This window comes from Dipodomys ordii, unplaced genomic scaffold (assembly GCF_000151885.1).
Source record: "Dipodomys ordii isolate 6190 unplaced genomic scaffold, Dord_2.0 Scaffold142, whole genome shotgun sequence".
Classification (NCBI taxonomy): domain Eukaryota; kingdom Metazoa; phylum Chordata; class Mammalia; order Rodentia; family Heteromyidae; genus Dipodomys; species Dipodomys ordii.
In genome coordinates this window covers 3,868,189-3,887,425 of record NW_012267358.1, presented here as the reverse complement: position 1 = coordinate 3,887,425, position 19,237 = coordinate 3,868,189, and the positions used below count along the sequence as shown (strand labels likewise).

General features: G+C 43.4%; 2 protein-coding genes across 5 annotated transcripts in view; both read right to left on the bottom strand.

Annotated features, from left to right (window-relative positions):
• Window positions 1-4,259: 4,259 nt before the first annotated feature.
• Itgb1bp2 (integrin beta 1 binding protein (melusin) 2) lies at window positions 4,260-10,472 on the bottom strand. Of its 3 annotated transcripts, none has more exons than XM_013031634.1 (10): window positions 9,582-10,472; window positions 9,440-9,496; window positions 8,927-9,069; window positions 7,439-7,533; window positions 7,280-7,338; window positions 7,065-7,135; window positions 6,134-6,233; window positions 5,532-5,645; window positions 4,991-5,053; window positions 4,260-4,670 (listed from the first exon to the last, which is right to left on the bottom strand). In XM_013031634.1, exons 3-10 carry the CDS (start codon window positions 9,058-9,060, stop codon window positions 4,434-4,436), a joined length of 873 nt encoding a protein of 290 aa, XP_012887088.1. In that variant the 5' UTR covers window positions 9,061-9,069; window positions 9,440-9,496; window positions 9,582-10,472; the 3' UTR covers window positions 4,260-4,433. The 3 variants fall into 3 exon arrangements, with proteins under 3 accessions (XP_012887088.1, XP_012887089.1, XP_012887090.1); XM_013031635.1 differs by having other exon boundaries at window positions 8,960-9,069; XM_013031636.1 differs by lacking the exons at window positions 9,440-9,496; window positions 9,582-10,472 and having other exon boundaries at window positions 7,439-7,624; window positions 8,927-8,954.
• A 54-nt stretch (window positions 10,473-10,526) lies between these two features.
• Nono (non-POU domain containing, octamer-binding) overlaps window positions 10,527-19,237 on the bottom strand; it is a 48,622-nt gene continuing 39,911 nt past the window's right edge. The window contains exons 5-12 of one of the 2 annotated variants that reach the window (XM_013031658.1): window positions 18,205-18,506; window positions 16,770-16,865; window positions 16,229-16,425; window positions 15,666-15,750; window positions 15,220-15,322; window positions 14,673-14,712; window positions 14,341-14,471; window positions 10,527-11,551 (exon numbers count right to left, since the gene is read on the bottom strand). In XM_013031658.1, coding sequence (XP_012887112.1) covers window positions 11,417-11,551; window positions 14,341-14,471; window positions 14,673-14,712; window positions 15,220-15,322; window positions 15,666-15,750; window positions 16,229-16,425; window positions 16,770-16,865; window positions 18,205-18,506 — 1,089 coding nt within the window. In that variant the 3' untranslated portion in view covers window positions 10,527-11,416. The remainder of the gene's footprint in view (window positions 11,552-14,340; window positions 14,472-14,672; window positions 14,713-15,219; window positions 15,323-15,665; window positions 15,751-16,228; window positions 16,426-16,769; window positions 16,866-18,204; window positions 18,507-19,237) is intronic. The other variant, XM_013031659.1, reaches the window with a different exon arrangement.

Below are 19,237 nucleotides of genomic sequence, written 5' to 3'. Positions count from 1 at the left end.
TTTCTTTTTGCTTATGTGGTGCTGAGGAATTGAACCCAGGGCCTCGAGCATGCAAGGCAAGCGCTCTACCACTGAGCCACCTTCCCAGCCCCCAGCTGATGTTTTTTTTTTAAGTAGTAATGTATTACTTCTGGACTTTAAAATTAAAAAAGCTAAAAGAACAACATTCCTTGCCTCAATCTAGCTCTTCCTACACTTCTATGCTCATATAAATTCCTCATTCTTCAAATTTCCACTTAAAAGATACTTGCTAAACTACAGTTATAACTAATTATATGGGCTGGGAATGTGGCTTAGTGGTAGAGTGCTTGCCTAGCATTCATGAAGCCCTGGGTTCCTCAGTACCACATAAACAGAAAAAGCAGGAAGTGGCCCAAGTGGTAGAATGCTAGCCTTGAGCAAAAGAAGCTCATGGCCCAGGCCTTGAGTTCAAGCCCTAGGACTAGCAAAGAAACAATAATTATATTTTCAACTAGGGTGCCAGGACAATTCAATGAGGAAATATTGGTATTTCTAACAAATGGTTCCAGGATAACTACAAAAGGATAAAGTTGGGGCTCGGAAGGTGGCTCAGTGGTAGAGCTCTTGCCTTGCATGCCTGAGGCCCTGGGTTCGATTCCTCAGCACCACATAAGCAAAAAGAAAAAAGCTGGAATTGGCGCTGTGGCGCTAGCCTTGAGCTGAAGAGCTGAGGGACAGCGCCCAAGACCGCACCCAAAACAAACAAACAAAAAACAAAAGGATTAAGTTGGCCAGGTAATCCAGGCTACTCAGGAGGCTGAGATCTAAGGTTTGCAGTTTGAAGCCAGCCCAGGCAGGAGGGTCCATAAGACTCTTTTTTTTTTTTTTTGGGTACTGTCGTGGGGCCTGAACTCTGGGCCTGGGCACTGTTCCTCAGCTCTTCAGCTCAAGGCTAACACTCTACCACTTGAGCCACAGCGCCACTTTCGGCTTTTTTCTTTTTGCTTATGTGGTGCTAAGGAATTGAACCCAGGGCCTCAGGCATGCAAGGCAAGAGCTCTACCACTGAGCCACCTTCCCAGCCCAGTCTGTAAAACTCTTATCTCCAAGTAACCACCAAAAGTCAGAAGTGGAACTGTGGTTCAAGTGCTAAAGTATCTAGACTTGAGCAAAAAGGCTCAGGGACAATGCTCAGACTCTGAGTTCAACTTCGAGGATTGGCTCACACACACAAAATATCCAAAAATCATAAAGTTGTAACCATACAATCATATAATATAAAATGCATAAAGCCTTAAATATAAAAGCTCAAATTATAAAATTCTTCAAAGAAAACACAGGGGCATAGCATATCTTCATGCCTATGGACCTGGTAATGGTTTCTTGGCTGCAACATCAAAAGTATATGGTGTAATTTCTTTGAACAGCTAACAAACTATTTAACAAAATAAATATCTGGAGTCTCAAACATGTTATAGGGGGACAATAAAGGGCAGTACACAAACGGAGGAAGGGTGAGCAAAAGCTGTCATTATAGCTGATGTACATTATGTAAACATTTAATTATGGGGCTGGAAAGTTGGCTCAGTGGTAGAGTGCTTGCCTTACATGCTTGAGGCCCTGGGTTCGATTCCTCAGCACCACATAAGCAAAAAAGAAAAAAGCCAGAAGTGGCGCTGTGGCTCAAGTGGTAGAGCGCTAGCTTTGAGCTGAAGAGCTGAGGGACAGCGCCCAGGCCCAGAGTTCAGGCCCCACGACGGAACCCAAAAAAAAACAAAAAACATTTAACTATGTAACTTAGGTAGGGATGGGAGGGGAAAAATGGAGAATGATGGAAGGGGTGACACTGACCAAGAAGCGTTGTATTCATGACCTGATTTATTGAATTGTAACCTCTTCGTACAACCAATTAATAAAAATAAATAAATACAAAAATTATAAGCAACTATAAAAATAGTAACTTGGACTTCACCAAAATTAAACTTTAATGTATTGAAGGATACCATAAAGGAAATGAAAAGACAACCCATAATATAGAAGGTATTTACAGCCAGGCAAGGTGGTTCAAGCCTGTTATCCTAGCTACTTTGAGGCAGACAATGGAGCATAGAGGTTCAATGCCAGACCGTGCAAAAACAATTCTGCAAGAGTCTGTAGGTGGATCAATAATAGGTATATTATGGCATAGATCACAGCTCAAGCTTTCTGACATGGACAAGAACTGGAGGTGTGGTTCAGCAGTATCTTGCCAGCATAGCAAGTATGAGGCCCCAAGTTCTAACACTAGTACCATAAAAACACACACACACATATGTGAAGATATTCAGTATTATTCACCATTAAGGGAATGTGAATCAAAACCACACTGAAACCAGGCACCGGTGGCTCACATCTATAAACCTAGCTACTAAGGTGGCTGAGATCTGATGATCGAGACACTTGCCAGATTGATTGGGAAACTCATGAGACTCTTATCTTCAATAAACAAGCAAAAATGCCAGAAGTGGAGCTGTGACTCAAGTGGTAGAGCACTAGCGTTGGCACAAAGCTCAGTAACAGCCCCCAGGTCCTAAGTTCAGGCCCAAGGACTTGCACATACAGACAAAAAAAAATCTTACACCTTAGCAGTTCCCATTCATCAAAGTTTACTGAATAAAAACATACACACAAAGACTTTTTACTGATTAAAATAAGCTTGAGCTAGAGGCTGAAGCACTGGTATCTCATTCCTATAATCCTAGCTACTCAGGAGGATGAGATCTGAGGATCATAGGTTAGTCAGCCCGAGCTAGAAAGTCCATGAGACTCTTGTCTCCAGTTAGCCATTAAAAAGCTGGAAGTAGCCAGGTGCCGGTGGCTCACGCCTGTAATCCTAGCTACTCAGGAGGCTGAGATCTGAGGATTTCAGTTCAAAGCCAGTTCAGGCAGGAAAGTCCGTGAGACACTTATCTCCAATAAACCAGTAGAAAACCGGAAGTGGCACTGTGGCTCAAGTGGTAGAGTGCTCACCTTTAGCTGAAGAATCTGGAAGTGGAGCTGTGGCTCAAGTCACAGAGTGCTAGCCTTGAGCAAAAAAAAAAAATAAATAAAAATAAAAATAAAAAAATATATATATATATATATGAAATAGGGAGTTGTCCAGCATATGTGAGACAATGAGTTTGATGTCCAGTATAACCAAGTATTTCTTCCACAGAGCCCTCCCTTTTTTACTACAATCTAGATTAACATCATTCTTTTGATTCCTGCAATGTACTTCAGCTGGGCACTGGTGGTTTTCTCCTGTAATTATAACTACTCAAAAAGCTGAAATCTAACGATTGTGGTTTGAAGCCAGACTGGCAGAAAATCCAAGAGATAATTGTTTTTTCATGTCAGTCCTAGAGCTTATACTCAGGGCCTGGCCATTGTTCCTAGGCTTTTTTGTTCAAGGTTAGCCCTCTACCATTTGAGCCACAACTTTGCTTCTGGCTTATTGGTGGTTAACTGGAGATTAAGAGTATTGCAGCTAGGCATCAATGGCTCATGCCTCTAATTCTAGCTACTCAGAGGCTGAGATTTAAGGACTGTGGTTAAAAGCCAAACTGGACAGGCAAGTCTGTGAGACTCTTATCTCTAAGTACCAAAAGCTGGAAATGGCACCAGGCTCAAAGTGGTAGAGCAGTATCCTTGAGCACAAAAACCTCAATGACAGCACTCAGGCCCTGAGTTCAAGCCCAAGGACGAGCACCAGATATCAGCCTCCTCATAGGCATGAACAAACAGTACCTAGATCTAAGAGACTCTTATCTCCAATTAACCAGTTAAAAATGTAACTGGGGGTGAGGCTTAAATGGTAGAACACCAACCATGAGCAAGAAAGCTTAGTAAGAGCTTGAAACCCTGAGTTCAAGCCCCAATACACACACACACACACACACACACACACACACACACACACACACACACACACACACACACACACACACACACAGAGCTAATGCTGCCTTCAAAAAAGTAATGAAAAAAAGTATACTGTTCATTGTAGTACACTATGGGAAAAGGTTTATTATTATTCCATGTAGACTAGCTTTGACGTATCCAACTTATTTTCTTGAGCAGGATGGATGAGTAAGTCTTTTGTTTCTTAGAAACACCTGACACATAGCTGGACACATAGGCAAGGCTCAAGAAATACTTGGTAGCGTGAAGAATCAAATGAATGTGTAGGTACTTGTTTTCCATATGTGTGTCAAACATACAGAGAAGTTGGGGGAATGAATATCATGATACATATTAGGTGAGAGAATGACACTGTGTGAAGCTGCAGAATACATAATTTATTTAAGGGACAAAACAGCATGGTTTGAACAGTTCTTCCTGCCTTCAGCCTTCTGCTGCTCAATGACACCACATGGTCAACTTTATACTGGTCTCTGAGAATCTAATGGAGTCACTGAGGTCCTGTCTAAACACTTAACTGTCTGGTGTTATTATTCTCCCATGGCTTCCTCTTCCTCCTCTTCCTCCTCCTCCTCCGTCCAGCTCAGATCATCATCTGAATCCTCAGATTCTTCCTCATCCATCTCTAAGACAACTCCTGTTCTAGCCTTCTCAGCTAGCGCATCAGGGTGCTCCAGCTGGGCCCAGGATCCTGGGTCAGCCTTGACCAGGGAGATTTCAACCCGAGATGGCATCAAGGAGACAGAGCTCTGCTCCACATTAATGACCTGAAGAGGGAAAGAGAGGAACAAAGAAGAAACACAGAATAAGGACATCGAAGGAATAGGGGTTGAAGGAATAGTGATGAAAGAGAGGAAAATAAAAAAAAGAAAGCCAAAAAGAGGAGAGAGGGAAAGAAGGAAAAGGGCGGGGGGGAGGGAGGAGAAGGAAGACAGCAGAGGAGAAAGAATGGAATATAAAAGTAAATGAACAGAAAACCTCCACTTTGCCAGTACAAGTCTTTCTGTCAGGACACTCTCTAATCACTCCAGTCTGGCCCTTCTTTGCCCCCATCTGCCTCCCCATCCTCTGTTCCTTTTTGACTTACCCCCCAGAGCTTCATCTCTGCTTGGAACACGCGGTTACCGTCAAAGACAAGGTGGACATGAAGCTAAGAGGGGAAAAAAAATCACGAAATAATAGCAATACAAGGTCAGAACACATCATACAAACTGGGTGCCAATGGATCACACCTATAATCCTAGGTATTCAAAAGGCTAAATTTTGGGGATCAGTTTGAAGCCAGCCCAGGTGGAAAGTCTGTGAGACTCTAATTTCCAATTAACAACCACAAAAGCCAGAATGGACCTGTGGCTCAAGAGGTAGAGCACTAGATGAGCAAAAACCCTCAGGAACATTGCCCAGGCCCTGAATTCAAGCCCCAAGAATAGCACAAAAAAACTGAAGTAGAGGGCTGGGAAGGTGGCTCAGTGGTAGAGTGCTTGCCCTGCATGCATGAGGCCCTGGGTTCATTTCCTCAGCACCACATAAGCAAAAAGAAAAAAGCCGGAAGTGGCGCTGTGGCTCAAGTGGTAGAGCGCTACCCAACTATCACTATGCTCCCCACCCTATAGCAAATCATTCCTCACCTCAGTTTGACTAGCCTTCACCCAGTTGAATGCAGGAAGTGGAATCTGGCCATATACAGTCACCACTACTAAGGAATCTGTCTGATGCCAATCATGCCGGCAAGATGCTGGCAGCTAAAGAGATGTAAAATGCAGATGGTTAAAACTCAACTCCTGAACCGGGAGCTGGTCTCACTCATGTAATCCTAGCCACTCAGGAGGCTGAGATCTGAGGATCACGGTTCAAAACCAGCCCAGGCAGGAAACTCCATGAGGTTCTTATCTGCAATTAACCACTAGAAAACCGGAAATGGTGCTGTGGCTGAAATGGTAGAGTGCTAGGCCTTAAGCTGAAGAGCTGAGGGACAGTGCTCAGTCCCAGAGTTCAAGCCCCACTACGGACAAAAAAACAACGAACTCAACTCCAGAATTTCATGGAGTATGTAGAGAAGACCTGCAGTGTCTCAGAGACATTCACAATATTTCATGTTACAAGGTCTCTAGACTATCGAGGAATAGGAGCAGAATCTTATTTCATTCATAATAAAGGAAACAGATAGGGAGCTTGACAATGAGGTACAGAGAAAAGTTTCTAATGAAGAGTTCAGAAAGTTGCAGCTTACCTGCTTCCCCCAGTCATGTCTACCAACTCTGCATCCCGGCTGAGCCAAAAATGCCCCAAAATCCAGGGTCTGGATGCCACAACAGCTCCAAGACTTCATCCTGAGGTAAAAAGATAATTCAACAAAATCCCCCACCACTCAACAATCTCCTACTTTTTTTGGTACTAGTCTTGCATCTTGAACTCAAGCCCTCGGAACTGTCCCTGAGCTTTTCCTATTCAAGGCTGGTCCTCTACCAATTGAGCCACAGCTCTACTTCCAGCCTTTTGCTGGTTAATTGGAGCTAAGAATCTCATGGATAAGCGGGATGCTGGAGGCTCACACCTATAATCCTAACTACTCAGGAGGCTGAGATCTAAGGACTGAGGTTCAAAGTCACCCTGGGCAGGAAAGTCCATGAGATTCTGATCTCCAATAAACCCTTCAGAAAACCAGAAGTGGCTTTGTGGCTCAAGTAGTAGAGTGCTAGCCTTGAGCTGAAGAGCTGAGGGCCCAGCACCTAGGCCCAGAGTTCAAGCCCCAGGAACGACCAAAAAACAAAACAAAACAAGAGTCTCATGGACTTTGCTGCCCAGGTGGGCTTAGAACTTCAATCCTCAGATCTCAGCTTCCCAAGTAGCTAGAATTACAGGTTCAACCACCAGCACCCTACTCTTTGAGGCCTGGGCACTGTCCCTGAGCTCTTCAGATCAAGGCTAGTGCTCTACCACTTAAGCCACAGTGCCACATCTGGTTTTCTGGTGGTTAATTGGAGATCAGAGTCTCACGGACATTACTGCCCAGGCTGGCTTTGAACTGCGATCCTCAGATCTCAGCCTCCTGAGTAACTAGAATCACAGGTGTGAGCCAGTGGTGCCTGGCCAGCACCCTACTCTTCATTGGGAAAAATCCATCTCAAGACCACCGAACACTTTCCTCTCCCCTCCCTCACCCCTCATGGAATCGAGGTGCTCCTGGGTGGTAGGTACATGGAGTAGCATCATTCTCAGGGCCTTGGTAAACCTAACAAGGATAAAGGAGAACCAAGAAAACAATCAGTGCATTCTATAGTATACTGCATTCAAGTTTACACCTACAGTTTTTTCTTAGCCATTGTTATCCCTCAGCCCCATGCTTGAGCTTTCCGTCCCCTCTGAAAAGTCTTACAGCATCACATCCTGGGTTTTGGCAGCTCGAACCAGTCCGAATCAGACTACTGTCAAGTCCTGGGAAAGGGAAACAAGAGTCAGAAGCCTACCTACTTCCCTTAATTGCAATTTCCACTAAATCCCAGACTGTGAGGCCTCTCTTTTAAGATCCACCTACCTGCCCCAGGTTTCTGGTCTAGTTCTTTTTGTTCCAATGCCATTTCCAGGGCTTGAGATATATTTAGTGGTAGCAGTTTTGGAGGCAACTCTGACCTAGGGGTATAGGCACGTCATTCAGTTCTGATCCATTAATCACGATTGCCAACTCTAGTGTTCCTGCCCTTGGTAGTGGACGCAAAGAAGTCTGGGAAAAATGGGTCATAGTTGGACAAGTTGAGTAGTAATCTCTTTGCCAATTTTCATCTCTGTGAACATCTGTGAAATACCCAAACCCAAGGGAAATCCCTAAGCCTTCCAGTTGCTTTCAATCTGTTTCTCTAGAACTACATCATTTTATCTTCCTGTCTAATCATGGAACTGTTGCTCATATCCTCACAAAATTCATTTTCTCAGCAGGGTGCTGGTGTATTGGAGGTTGGAGCCAGCCAGACTAGGAATGTCTAGGATACTTTTATCTTTACTTAACCAACAATGACCAAAAAAAAAAGCCAGAACTGGATCAGTGGCTCAAATGATAGAGCACTATCTTTAAAAATATGGGGGCTGGGAAGGTAGCTCAGTGGTAGAGCGCTTGCCTTGCATGCCTGAGGCCCTGGGTTCAATTCCTCAGCACCACATAAACAAAAAGAAAAAAGCCGGAAGTGGCGCTGTGGCTCAAGTGGTAGAGCGCTAGCCTTGAGCTGAAGAGCTGAGGGACAGCGCCCAGGCCCAGAGTTCAGGCCCCACGACTGGACCCCCCCGCCCCCCGCAAAAAAAATAGCTGAGATAGCACCGAAGCTCTGAATTCAAATCCTAGGATTAGCACATACACACAAAAAATTCATTCTCTTTAGCTCCCTATCTACTCATATTTTTATTTTCCCTGCCAATATTAAGAATTGAACTCAAGGGTCTTGAGCTTGCTGAACTGCCACTCTCATCACTTGAGCCACTTTCTATCTTGCTTTATCGCTGGCTATTCTGGAGATAGAATTCTCTCAGACTTTTCTTCCTGGACTGGCTTTAAACCATAATCTTCCAGACTTTTATCCTTCTAAGTAGCTAGAATTAGAAGCACTAGCCACTTTTCTTTAAAGTCTTTTTTAGAAATAATAAAAAAAAACTCAATTCTCAGCCAGGTATAGTGTTATATGCACACCTCTAATCCCAGCCCTCACGAGGCTGAGAGAGGATTATGAATTCCAAGTCAGATTGGGCTACACTGTAAGACCTTTTCACAAAAAGAATCAAGTAATTCTTAATCTCACTTTCACTACATACTAAATATGTATTTTAAGGGGGTATCAACTTATTTCATAGACTCAAGGTATCTAGCCCATCTCTCACGTACTGCCTTAAGAGTAAAGGTCATTTCCGACAGATTTCCTCTAAGGCACAGAATATATTGTACCATCTAAAACCTGACACAGGTCTTTGACCCCAGTGATTCATTAGTCACTTCTAGGAAGCTGCATGAATATAGCACAAACTCGGGCCTTCTGATTACTTAGGCCTTTCTCGTTGTAAGGTTTCTGCTGACTTTTGAATTGTGTTCAGAGGTTTTTGCTCCAGAAGTGAACTTGTAGCAGGGTCTTCAGGCTGAGGGGTCTCAGCAAACTTCTCAGCACAGTGTGGTCCCATAGTACAGCCCTGGTACAGATAAGGAAATAAGGATTAGAAATAGAATTCTTTACTTTTAAATTAATGTTTTTTATTGTCACTATAAAGGTGATATAGAGGGGTTACAGTTACGTAAGCCAGGCAATGAGTACATTCTTTTTGGACAATGTCACTCCTTTCCTCACTCATTCCGTTTTTACCTCCCTTCCCCACTCACAAGTTGTATACTTCATTTTCAAGTGTCTATTGGGTGCCACTGCTACATTTGTTCACCCTTTGTCCCTCCATTTCTGTGCCTCCCCTCACCGTCGCAAAGACAGATAAACAAGACAAAAAGAAAATGAAAACAACAAAGAAATAGAATTCTTCTATTGGGAGTAGAACCCAAGGAAGGATTTACCTTGATGTTTAAGAACTCTGAGAAATCTACAGTTCGCTTTCGGCAGCATGACCAACCCTATTTAACAAGAGACCCAGGTCAGCTAAAAATGTGTATTTCCTTTGGGACATGCTCATGCTATCCCCCATTACCTACTCCTCACCTTAAGTGCATCGTGGAATATTGGGACCCCAGGGTGATAGCAACAGGAATCTGTGGATACCAGATCGAAGACCACTATACCAAATGTCACTTGTCACCTTTTCTCCAGGTTCATGTTTATGGTTTCTTTTCATATAAGGCAATAAACCAACAAAGCTTGACACTTGAATCAAAATTATACCAAATAAAGACTTAAAAAAAAGAAATCCCATTTCTTTGACAAGTCCTACAGCTAAACACCCAGAACCCCTGGCCAGGTCAGGATGATTTACTCACCAGGAAGGTTGGTATTAGGATCAAAATGTTGCCCACAGCCTTTGTTATGGCAGAGTAGAGACATGGAGGCGTTGGTAGAATTACTGAAAGGGTATTTCAAGGAGTCTGGCTGCAGAGTGGGGAACACCTCTGTCTGGAGGCTTTTAGCTGCCTGGAAGGGCCAGCTGTTTCTATCTTTAGTTCAGGAGGCGTACACCTCCTAACATGGGCAAGGGAACTTCAATTGGCCTTCTCAGCCAATAGGAAAGAGCTCTGGAGCATTTTAGCTTTGAGGCTCAGGAAAAAAGGATCAGGCAGAGTAGTGCTTGGAACTTGGGTGAGGTCAGCGAACCACTGCTGAGACAGTTTTAGATGCTGCCAATTCCAAGCCTCTGACATATCAACAGCTGCTCAGATAAACCAGTTGAGACCACCTCTCCCAACTAGATGAGGGTACCTCAACTCTTCCAATTCATTTATTCCTCTCAGGGGAGCAGCTATACTGCCATGGTCATTACTTCCACATAGCACCAAGAGCACTGATCCTTGCATCTCATCCTACCTCCTCCCCATATTTTCCTGGATGGATGACTAATATTTCAAAGTCAAAGGCTTTATCCTTACAGAGCCTTCTGCTCATCTCCCAAGATACTCCCCGCCCTCCCTTCCCCTTCAAAAATAGCACAGAAAATTAAAAGGCTTAAAATGTATTTTAATAAGTTGATGCTGCATCATTGATCCATTTCTCAGAAAAACTCCAAATTTTCAGGTATTAGGGACAATCAAACATAATACACCAATAAAAAAAAATGCACAGCGTTAACTACCTAAGATAGGCAAGGCTAAGAGCTACTGTCAGACCATCAGCATACAGCAACCCTGTTCCCATGTTTATTCTAGGCCTATCAAGAAAAGCTGTGAAGGTCAACATGGACACAAGAAGGTAATTCCTGGGTTGTCCTTACCCAAGAAAAAGATGGAGCCAAGTTAACACAAGTTTGCTTTTTTTAAGATATGCTAAAATGAAAATCTCTAAGAGAAAATGTCTTCCTTAGGACATGAAGGGGTGATATATGGGCTATAACAAAACCGTACATATGCAGTCTGTGACCTCTGGACATTTGCCTGAATTCTCACCTGGGAGTGAATGGAGAAATGAGGCTAGGTCATTGGGGGAAGTTTGGTTTTTGTGGTATATGTGGCAGTGTCTCTGGGTTGAAGAGTTGTAGGGTTGAGAACAAATAAAACATTATTGACCCAAAAAAAGTGTGGAATGATCAAGATTATCAGGGCTAATGATCCAGTTTGTTACAGTTTCCCCAGACCCCAACAATTACACGGAGACTTCAGGAATGCATCACATGATTGATTTAACAATATACCACACCCACACAGAGCTGACTGGTTAACTATCACCCCCTCCCTTGCCCTCGGCCTCCAAGTAAACTCTCCAGAGTAACACAGGCAGGAAAGACCTATCTATTGGGATAATCCCTAACACTTTTCCAGGGTAGAATTCTGGCTAGTCCAAAAAGGGTCCTTCTTTTAAGGGTTTTGGGAAACTAGACACTGCAAATTTTATTAGTATCGGCGACGTTTGTTTGGAGCAAATTCAGCTCCAGGAGCTGCACGGTTGAATGCAGGAGGAGTTCCACCAATTGCCCCAATTCCTTCCATTGTAGCAGCCTGGCCAAAGCGTTCAGTTGTTGGAGGGGTCTTAAAAAAGAAAAAGAGAACAACATTACAATAGAACCTATGCCCTAAAAATTCCATTCACTTATACAGACAAGTCTCTCCATTAGGGTCCATTTCCATTCAACTACTCAATGCTCCAGATGCTATGGATATGGTACCTAAGTCAGCTCAAAATGCTAGTGCAAAAACTGGGGGTAGATTCAAGTGGTAGTGCATCTGCCTGGAAAGCATGAGCTCAAACCCTAGTACTACCAAAACAAAGCAAGAACACTAGTGAAAAAGAGAAAAGACAAAAAAAACACATTAAAAAAACCCAAACAGGGCTGGGATGGAGCTCAGTGGCAAAGCACTTGCCTTGCAAATGCAAGGTGTCCCGGGTTCAATCCCCAGGACCAAAAAAGAAAAAAAATTAAAAAAAAAAAACAACAAAAAACTCTTCTTACTAGATGAACCACAGAAGCAGCTTATATGAATTAGGAGCCCACTTAATCATTCTACCTTTATATTTTTTTGGGGGGGGTGAGGGAGCAGTGCTGGGTATTGAACTCAGGGCCTACATGCTGTCCTTTAGCTTTTTTGCTCAAGGTTGGAACTCTACCATTTGAGCCACATCCCTACTTCTGACTTTTTGGTGGTTAACTGGAGATAGAGATCACACTTTTTTGAATAAGCTGGCTTAGAACCAAGATTCTCAGATCTCAGTCTCTTAAGTACATAGGATTATAGGTGGATGAGCATTTGGTGCCTGGCTTCTATGTTTTATGTGTTTTAAAATTGTATCTATTTTTGTCTTTTCTTTTTGGTACTAGCGATTGAACCTAGGACATTGCATTTGTGACCCAAGTGCCTTGTCACTACATCCCAGCCCTCTAGCTTAAAAAAGCAATTTATTGTTATAAAGGTGATGTACACAGGGAGTAGTTACAAAAGTCAGGTAATGACTCTTATTTCTTCTTGGAAAGTGTCATCTTTTCCCATGCTCTCTCCCAATAGCTTTAACTTTTTTTTTTGTTTTTTTGGTTGGTCGTGGAGCTTGAACTCTGGGCTTGGGCGTTCTCCCTGAACTCTTCAGCTCAAGGAGAGCGCTCTACCACTTGAGCCACAGCACCACTTCTGGTTTTCTAGTGGTTTATTGGAGATAAGAGTCTCTCGGAGTTTTCTGCCCGGGCTGGCTTTGAACTGCGATCCTCAGATCTCAGCCTCCTGAGTAGCTAGGATTACAGGCGTGAGCCACCAGCGCCCGGCTTAGCTTTAATTTTTAATCTACACTCCTGACTACTAAACAGTTTCACATATTAAATACCTAAGCTGAATAATTTGTATCCAAGTTCTTTTTCCTGTACTAAGCAACTAGAGGCCACCATTCTCAGGAAACTGAAGCCTATTCAGATTGTTACGATTCCTTTTCTTACTAGAAGCAATACAACCTGGACCTATGAGCTATGAAGCCTTTGATTAACATGCGATTTATGTGATATTGCCTAACCTTAACCAACTCCCTTAAAAAAAAACTGGTTTGGCTGGGAATGTGACTTAGTGGTAGAGTGCTTGCCAGCATGCATGAAGCCCTGGGTTCAATTACTCAGTACCACATAAACAACAACAACAACAACAAAAAGCCAGAATGCCAGGCATCAGTGGCTCTCACCTGTAATCCTAGCTATTCAGGAGGCTGAGATCTGAGGTTCAAAACCAGCCTGGGCAGGAAAGTCTATGAAACTCATCTCCAATAAACCACTAGAAAACCGGAAATGGTGCTGTGCCTCAAGTGGTAGCACGCTAGCCTTGAGCTAAAGTGCTGAGGGATAGTGCTCAGGCCCAGAGCACAAACCCCATGACTAACAAAAAGCCAAAAGTGGTGTTGTGGTTCAAGTGGTAGAGTGCTAAACTTGTGCAAAAGCCCCAGGACTAGCTGGAAAAAAAAGTGGCTTACCCATGGCAGCAACTAGTAGTTGCTTAAATCCAAAATGAAAAGTATAAATTGAGCCAGTGGCTCACACCTGCAATCCTAGCTACTCAAAGGGTAAGATCTGAGGATTGTGGTCCAAAGCCAAACTGGGCAGGAAACTTTGAGAGACTATGATTTCCAGGATAAAGAAGCCAGAAGTGGAGCTATGGCTTAAGCGGTAGAGCACTAGGCACTAGCCTTTGGCAAAATGGTCAGGGACAACAAACCAGGCCCTGGATTCAAGCACCAGTACTGGTACCAAAAAAAAGTAACATTTGAGCTGGGTGCCAGTGGCTCATGCCTGTAATCCTAGTTACTCAGGATGCTGACCAGGTCCCTGAGTTCCAAGCCCCAGGACTGACACAAAAAGAAGTATAGTTATTGAATTTGCTCAAGATTAAAAATAGGTCAAAGTCATGGTTCACATGGTAGAGAGCCTAACAAGTACAAGTCCCAGCACTGCTAAACAAAAAGAAAAACATTTTCAAAACTAAAGAGCATAGCTGGGAACAAATGGTTCATGTCTACAATCTTAGCTACTCAGGAGGTTGAGATCTGAGGACCAAGGTTCGAAGCCATCTGGGACAAGAAAGTCCATAAGATACTTATCTCCAATTAACCACCAACAAGCTGGAAGTGGAGCTGTGTGGCTCAAGTGGTAGAGTGCCAGTCTTGAGCTAAAGAGCCAAGCAAGAACATAGAGCCCTGAGTTCAAGCCCCAGTACCAACACACCCACCCACACTCTTAAAGTTATATTTTAGTAGTCCTAAAACTGACATCTGTAGTAAAACTGAAGTAGATAAATACAGATGCTATAAAGAAAAAGTCCTTTCTCCTCCTACTAGTCACTTAGTTTATTACCAGTCTCCTGCAGCTTATTACCAGTCCCAAGGTTCCATCTGGCATCATAGTGGCAGGTCCTGGAGGAGCTGGGGTACCAGCTGGCACAGGAGCAGGGGGCAAGGCGCCTCTATTGTTTATGCCCATAGCACCTAAAGCAGAGGAACATGATCAGTCCAGGGGAGACTGCCCATTTCTTTCTATACAAAAGGAAAAGAACTCAATAAGACTTGTTGGCTACGTTATCTCATACCCACTGCCCAAATAATGTTCCTGGAAATGTCAGCCCTTTAAATTTGGATAGAAGCTACATAGTTCACTATAGTGACAAAAAAGGAAACCTAAGTCCTTACCTCCCATAGCCATCTGGCCCATTCGTATCTCTTGCTCTCTCTGAAAAACAAAATATACTCAAGACAGTCCAAGACAGCAATGTATTCTACCACAATCCACTGAGGACCACACACTAAGGGACATTAACATTGGTCACATACCCCAAGAGCACTGAGAGCAAGCTGAGGAACACTAAAGCTCCTTGTGAGTTGTACACTGAGTTTAGGTCACAGAGCTGACCTGAATGTTCCAATGTTTCCCATTAGGAACAGAAAAAGAAAGTTGTCTTCTTCCAGAGCTCGAACTCTTACAACTGCAAGGACAGCAGTGCCCTAACCAAGTGGGCTACACTTGATTGTCACAGAGTATAAAATTTCCATCCTAAATTTCCTGGGAGGCAGAATTCCTCTTCAAACCTTACCTCTCCTTCCTATGAACTCTTTTTTTTTAAAGGTAACTTTAGAGCATAGAAAAACTGGTCATAACTTGGCATCCTAACAAACATTCCATGGTGGGCTCATCAAATCACAACCAGCTTGGTACATCATGGGCACGTGAGAGATATACCGCATCAGGGAAGGTTCCCTTGAATCCTTCCTGCTGTCGCCGCATCATTTCTTCTTGTTGTCGCCGCATTTCTTCCTCACGGCGCCTGCGCTCCTCCTCCTGCCTATACAGTCACCAAGATATTTTAAGATAGAGGCATTCCAGAACTTGAACACGTTACCTTTATACGAGTCCAAGCTAAGGTGAGCCTACTGAAAACTATCACAGCTCACCAGAATTAAGGCAACCCCCAAAGGAGTGGCAGGAGACCAGCAGTAGGCTCCTTGCTCTTTAGTGGAGTCCCAGGTTAAGTCCTAGGATCACAGGCAGCTAAACTTGAGAAGCATCCACAAATTATTTGCCAATATATTTACAATGTATGAGGTAGCAAGGTTGTAGGAAGCCAAGAGTGAGGTTTCCTAATCTTTTACAGCTATCAGAAAAAAAGGGCTAAAAAAAAAAGTTACCTGAGCTCCAGCTGCTTTCGTTTTTGAACTTCTTGGTTATGCAGCTCTTCCATTCTCCGAAGTTCTTCCTGACGCCTCATCAAATCTACAAACAACAGGTCCAGAATATTATTTCCTTAACAAGGATTTAAGAAAAAAAACAAAAAACAGCTGAGTGCTGGTGGCCCATGTCTGTAATTCTAGCTACTCAGGAGGCATGGTTCTCAAACACAGCCTGAGTAGGCAGGTCTGTGATTCTTATCTCTAACCATGAGAAAATGGCAAGTGAGGCTATGGCTCAAAGTGTAAAGCACTACCCAGGAGCAAAAGAGCTCAGGGACAGAGCCCAGGCCCTGAGTTCAAGTCCCATGACAAAACAAAAAGACAGGACATAATTTGAATACCCATCCAAAGTGCCCAGATTCCAAAAAGGAAGTCAAACCCATCATGTCCTCAACAAGATAGTTCACAGACTTAAAGCAGAGGATTAAGTCTCTCTTTACTGAGGGATACAAATAAATTCCTGAATAAAAGCCATTTGTTTTTTTTTTTCAAAGTTTTCAGACTTACTGGCCTATACATACCCTGCCTCATTAGCATGACCTGGTGCTCATGACGAGCTGCTTCCATCTCCATCTCCAGCTTCTCACGAGCCTCCTTGATGTTACGATCTACTTGGTCCTGCTGCTGCTTCTCCATTTCAATGAGTGCCTTCCAGCGCATGGCATACTCATACTCAAAGGAGCCAGGCTGTGCAAATCTGGGTGGCTGCTCTCGCTCCCTATAGATTACATTCCCAAGATTACTGCATCCATATATATATAATAAAGACTGTGCTTTTCCTTTGTTTACACAACCCTTTTAGAAGGTTCCTCAAGAATAGGATGACAGCTACTCAGGAGGCTGAGATCTGAGAACTGTGGTTCAAAGCCAGCCCAAGAAGAAAAGTCCATGAGACTCTTATTTCCAATTAACCACCAAAAAACCAGAAGTGGTGCTGTGGCTCAATAGGTAGAACACTCACTTTGAGCTGAAGAGCTCAGGGACAGTGCCCAGGCCCAGAGTTCAAGATCCACAACTGAAATAAAAAAAAAGAATAGGGTGACAACTAACAGGACCACATACTTGTGAAATTGTTGGTTTTTTATAACCAACTTTTCTGGAAGCCCCTCTTCATCATCTAACTGGTCCATGGGTTCCACAGTCACAGGCCGAGGAAATCTGGATGAAAGAAGGAAGTTAAGTGGTAATCATACAACACTAGGCAGCCTCCTGACACCTGTCATGGTGCAATGACCTAATAAGTTTCACCACTGGGCAACTGAGCATATTCCCAGGGTTCTTTACACCTGACCTGAAGTAACCAAGTCCTTTTAATGGCACTATTGTGAATTTGGGGCTAACAGGATGGGGTCAGGCTTCAGATGTCTCATCTTAGCCTTTCAAAGTTTGAAACCAGTCCAGGCAAACTTAGACCCTACCCTATCTTAAAACCCAAATAAGAACAGGGCTGGGAAGGTGGCTCAGTGGTAGAGCGCTTGCCTTGCATGCCTGAAGCCCTGGGTTTGATTCCTCAGCACCACATAAGCAAAAAGAAAAAAGCTGGAAGTGGCGCATGGCTCAAGTGGTAGGGCGCTAGCCTTGAGCTAAAGAGCAGAGAGACAGCACTCAGGCCTAGCGTTCAAGTCCCATGACCGACAAAACAAAAACCAAACAAACAAAAAACAAATTAAGAACAAAAGGAGCCTGGTGTCAGTAGCTCATGCCTGTAATCCTAGCTACTCAGAAGGCTGAGTTCTGAGGATCACTGTTCAAAGCCAGCCTGGGCAGGAAACTCCGTGAGACTTTTATCTCCAATAAACCACTCAGAAAACTGGAAGTGGTTCTGTGGCTCAAGTGGTAGAGTGCTTGCCTTGAGCTAAAGAGCTGAGAGACAGCACCCAGGCCTGGAGTTCAAGCCCCATGACCGACAAAAAAGTAAATAAATAAATAAAGGAATAAGTGCTTGCCTAACAAGCACGAGGCCCTGGTTCCAATCCCCAGTACTACCACAATTTACATATATAATGAACTTAAGTGGTAGACTGCTTGCCTAGTGAGGCCCTGAATTAAAACCTCAATACTACACAAAAAAAATATACCAAGTTTTTCACTTTTTTGCAGGTATTTGTACTACATGTATTATATACGTATATTTACACACAATATACACAAAATATGTACTTAATATATACACAGAAATACATACATATACCATACATGTGATTTGCATGCATGTATAAAAACACTACTAGGTGAATTAGTATCTAAACTATATATATGCATTTTTAACTTTTTTGCAGGTGATTATGTACATGCATGATATATACACATAAATACATATATGTATATATATATATACATACACTACACACTTGTAGGTATTATGTATGTATGGATAAAACCCCTACTAGAAAAGGTCAATTCATATCTAAAAGCTTTAAATGAACATAGTTAACATCGCTACTAGATGCTCACTCAGGAACCCATGCTTTGTTTTTCAGATCCTTCCTTCACTTACGTGGTTAGCAGGAAGGAACCTTCACTGCATCTGTCCAGAGCTTTCCGAGCAGCTGGCTTCCCTGAGAACTCAACGATGCCTTTTCCTGAGGGCCTTCCTCGGTCATCCACAATGACTACAGCCCTCTCCACTTGGCCAAACACAGAAAAGGCTTCTTCCAAAAGCTCATTGGACACATACTGAGGAAGGTTTCGGACAGTAAGGGATGCACTGTGGCAGGCAAAGCGCACACGCAGCTGTTTTCCACGGAGTGGCATGTTGTCCAGCTCCACTTTGGCGATCTCCGCAAGGGTTCGTGTTTCCTAAGAAATAAAAATTAAAAGTTTAACAAGACTACCTAAACAGTCATCAAGTGTATAAAGTTAGCATAGCATACAATAAAATGTTTTCCCCACATACCTTGGCAACAAGCAAATAGAGAAAAATGAAAGCCAGGAACTAATGGCTAAAGCCTGTAATCTTAGCTACTCAGGAGGCTAAGATCTGAGGATCCCAGTTCAGAGGCAGCCTGGGGGGCAAAGTGTGAGACTGGACTCTTATCTCCAATAAACTACCCCAGAAAAGGCCAGAAGTGGAGCTATTGTTCAAGTGGTAGAGTGCTAGCCTCGAACACAAAGAGGCTCAGGGACAACATGCAGGTCCTGAGTTCAAGCTCCAAGACCAGTAAAGAAGAGGAAGAGAAGGAGGAGGAAGGAAAAAAAAATGGATAATGAATCAGACATGTTGGTATGTGCCTGTAATCTCAATACTTGGGAAGATGAGGTAGGAGGATGGAGAGTGTAGTTAGCCTGAACTACAAAGCAATTTCTAGGCTAGCCTAGGATACATGACCTTTTCTCAAAAAGTGAACGAGGGGCTGGGAAGATGGCTCAGTGGTAGAGCACTTGCCTTGCATGCCTGAGGCCCTGGGTTCGATTCCTCAGCACCACATAAGAAAAAAGAAAAAAGCCGGAAGTGGCACTGTGGCTCAAGTGGTAGAGCGCTAGCCTTGAGCTGAAGAGCTGAGGGACAGTGCCCAGGCCCAGAGTTCAGG

Bases quoted from the DNA above. Each gene is read 5' to 3' on its own strand.
- Itgb1bp2 (XM_013031634.1), bottom strand. From the start codon at position 9,060: ATGGGACCACACTGTGCTGAGAAGTTTGCTGAGACCCCTCAGCCTGAA. The intron at 5,646-6,133 runs GTAAGCTGCAAC...ACATCTCTTTAG, and splicing joins GACATGACTGGGGGAAGCAG to CTGCCAGCATCTTGCCGGCA. The intron at 5,054-5,531 runs GTGAGGAATGAT...TTCCCCTCTTAG, and splicing joins TGAAGGCTAGTCAAACTGAG to CTTCATGTCCACCTTGTCTT.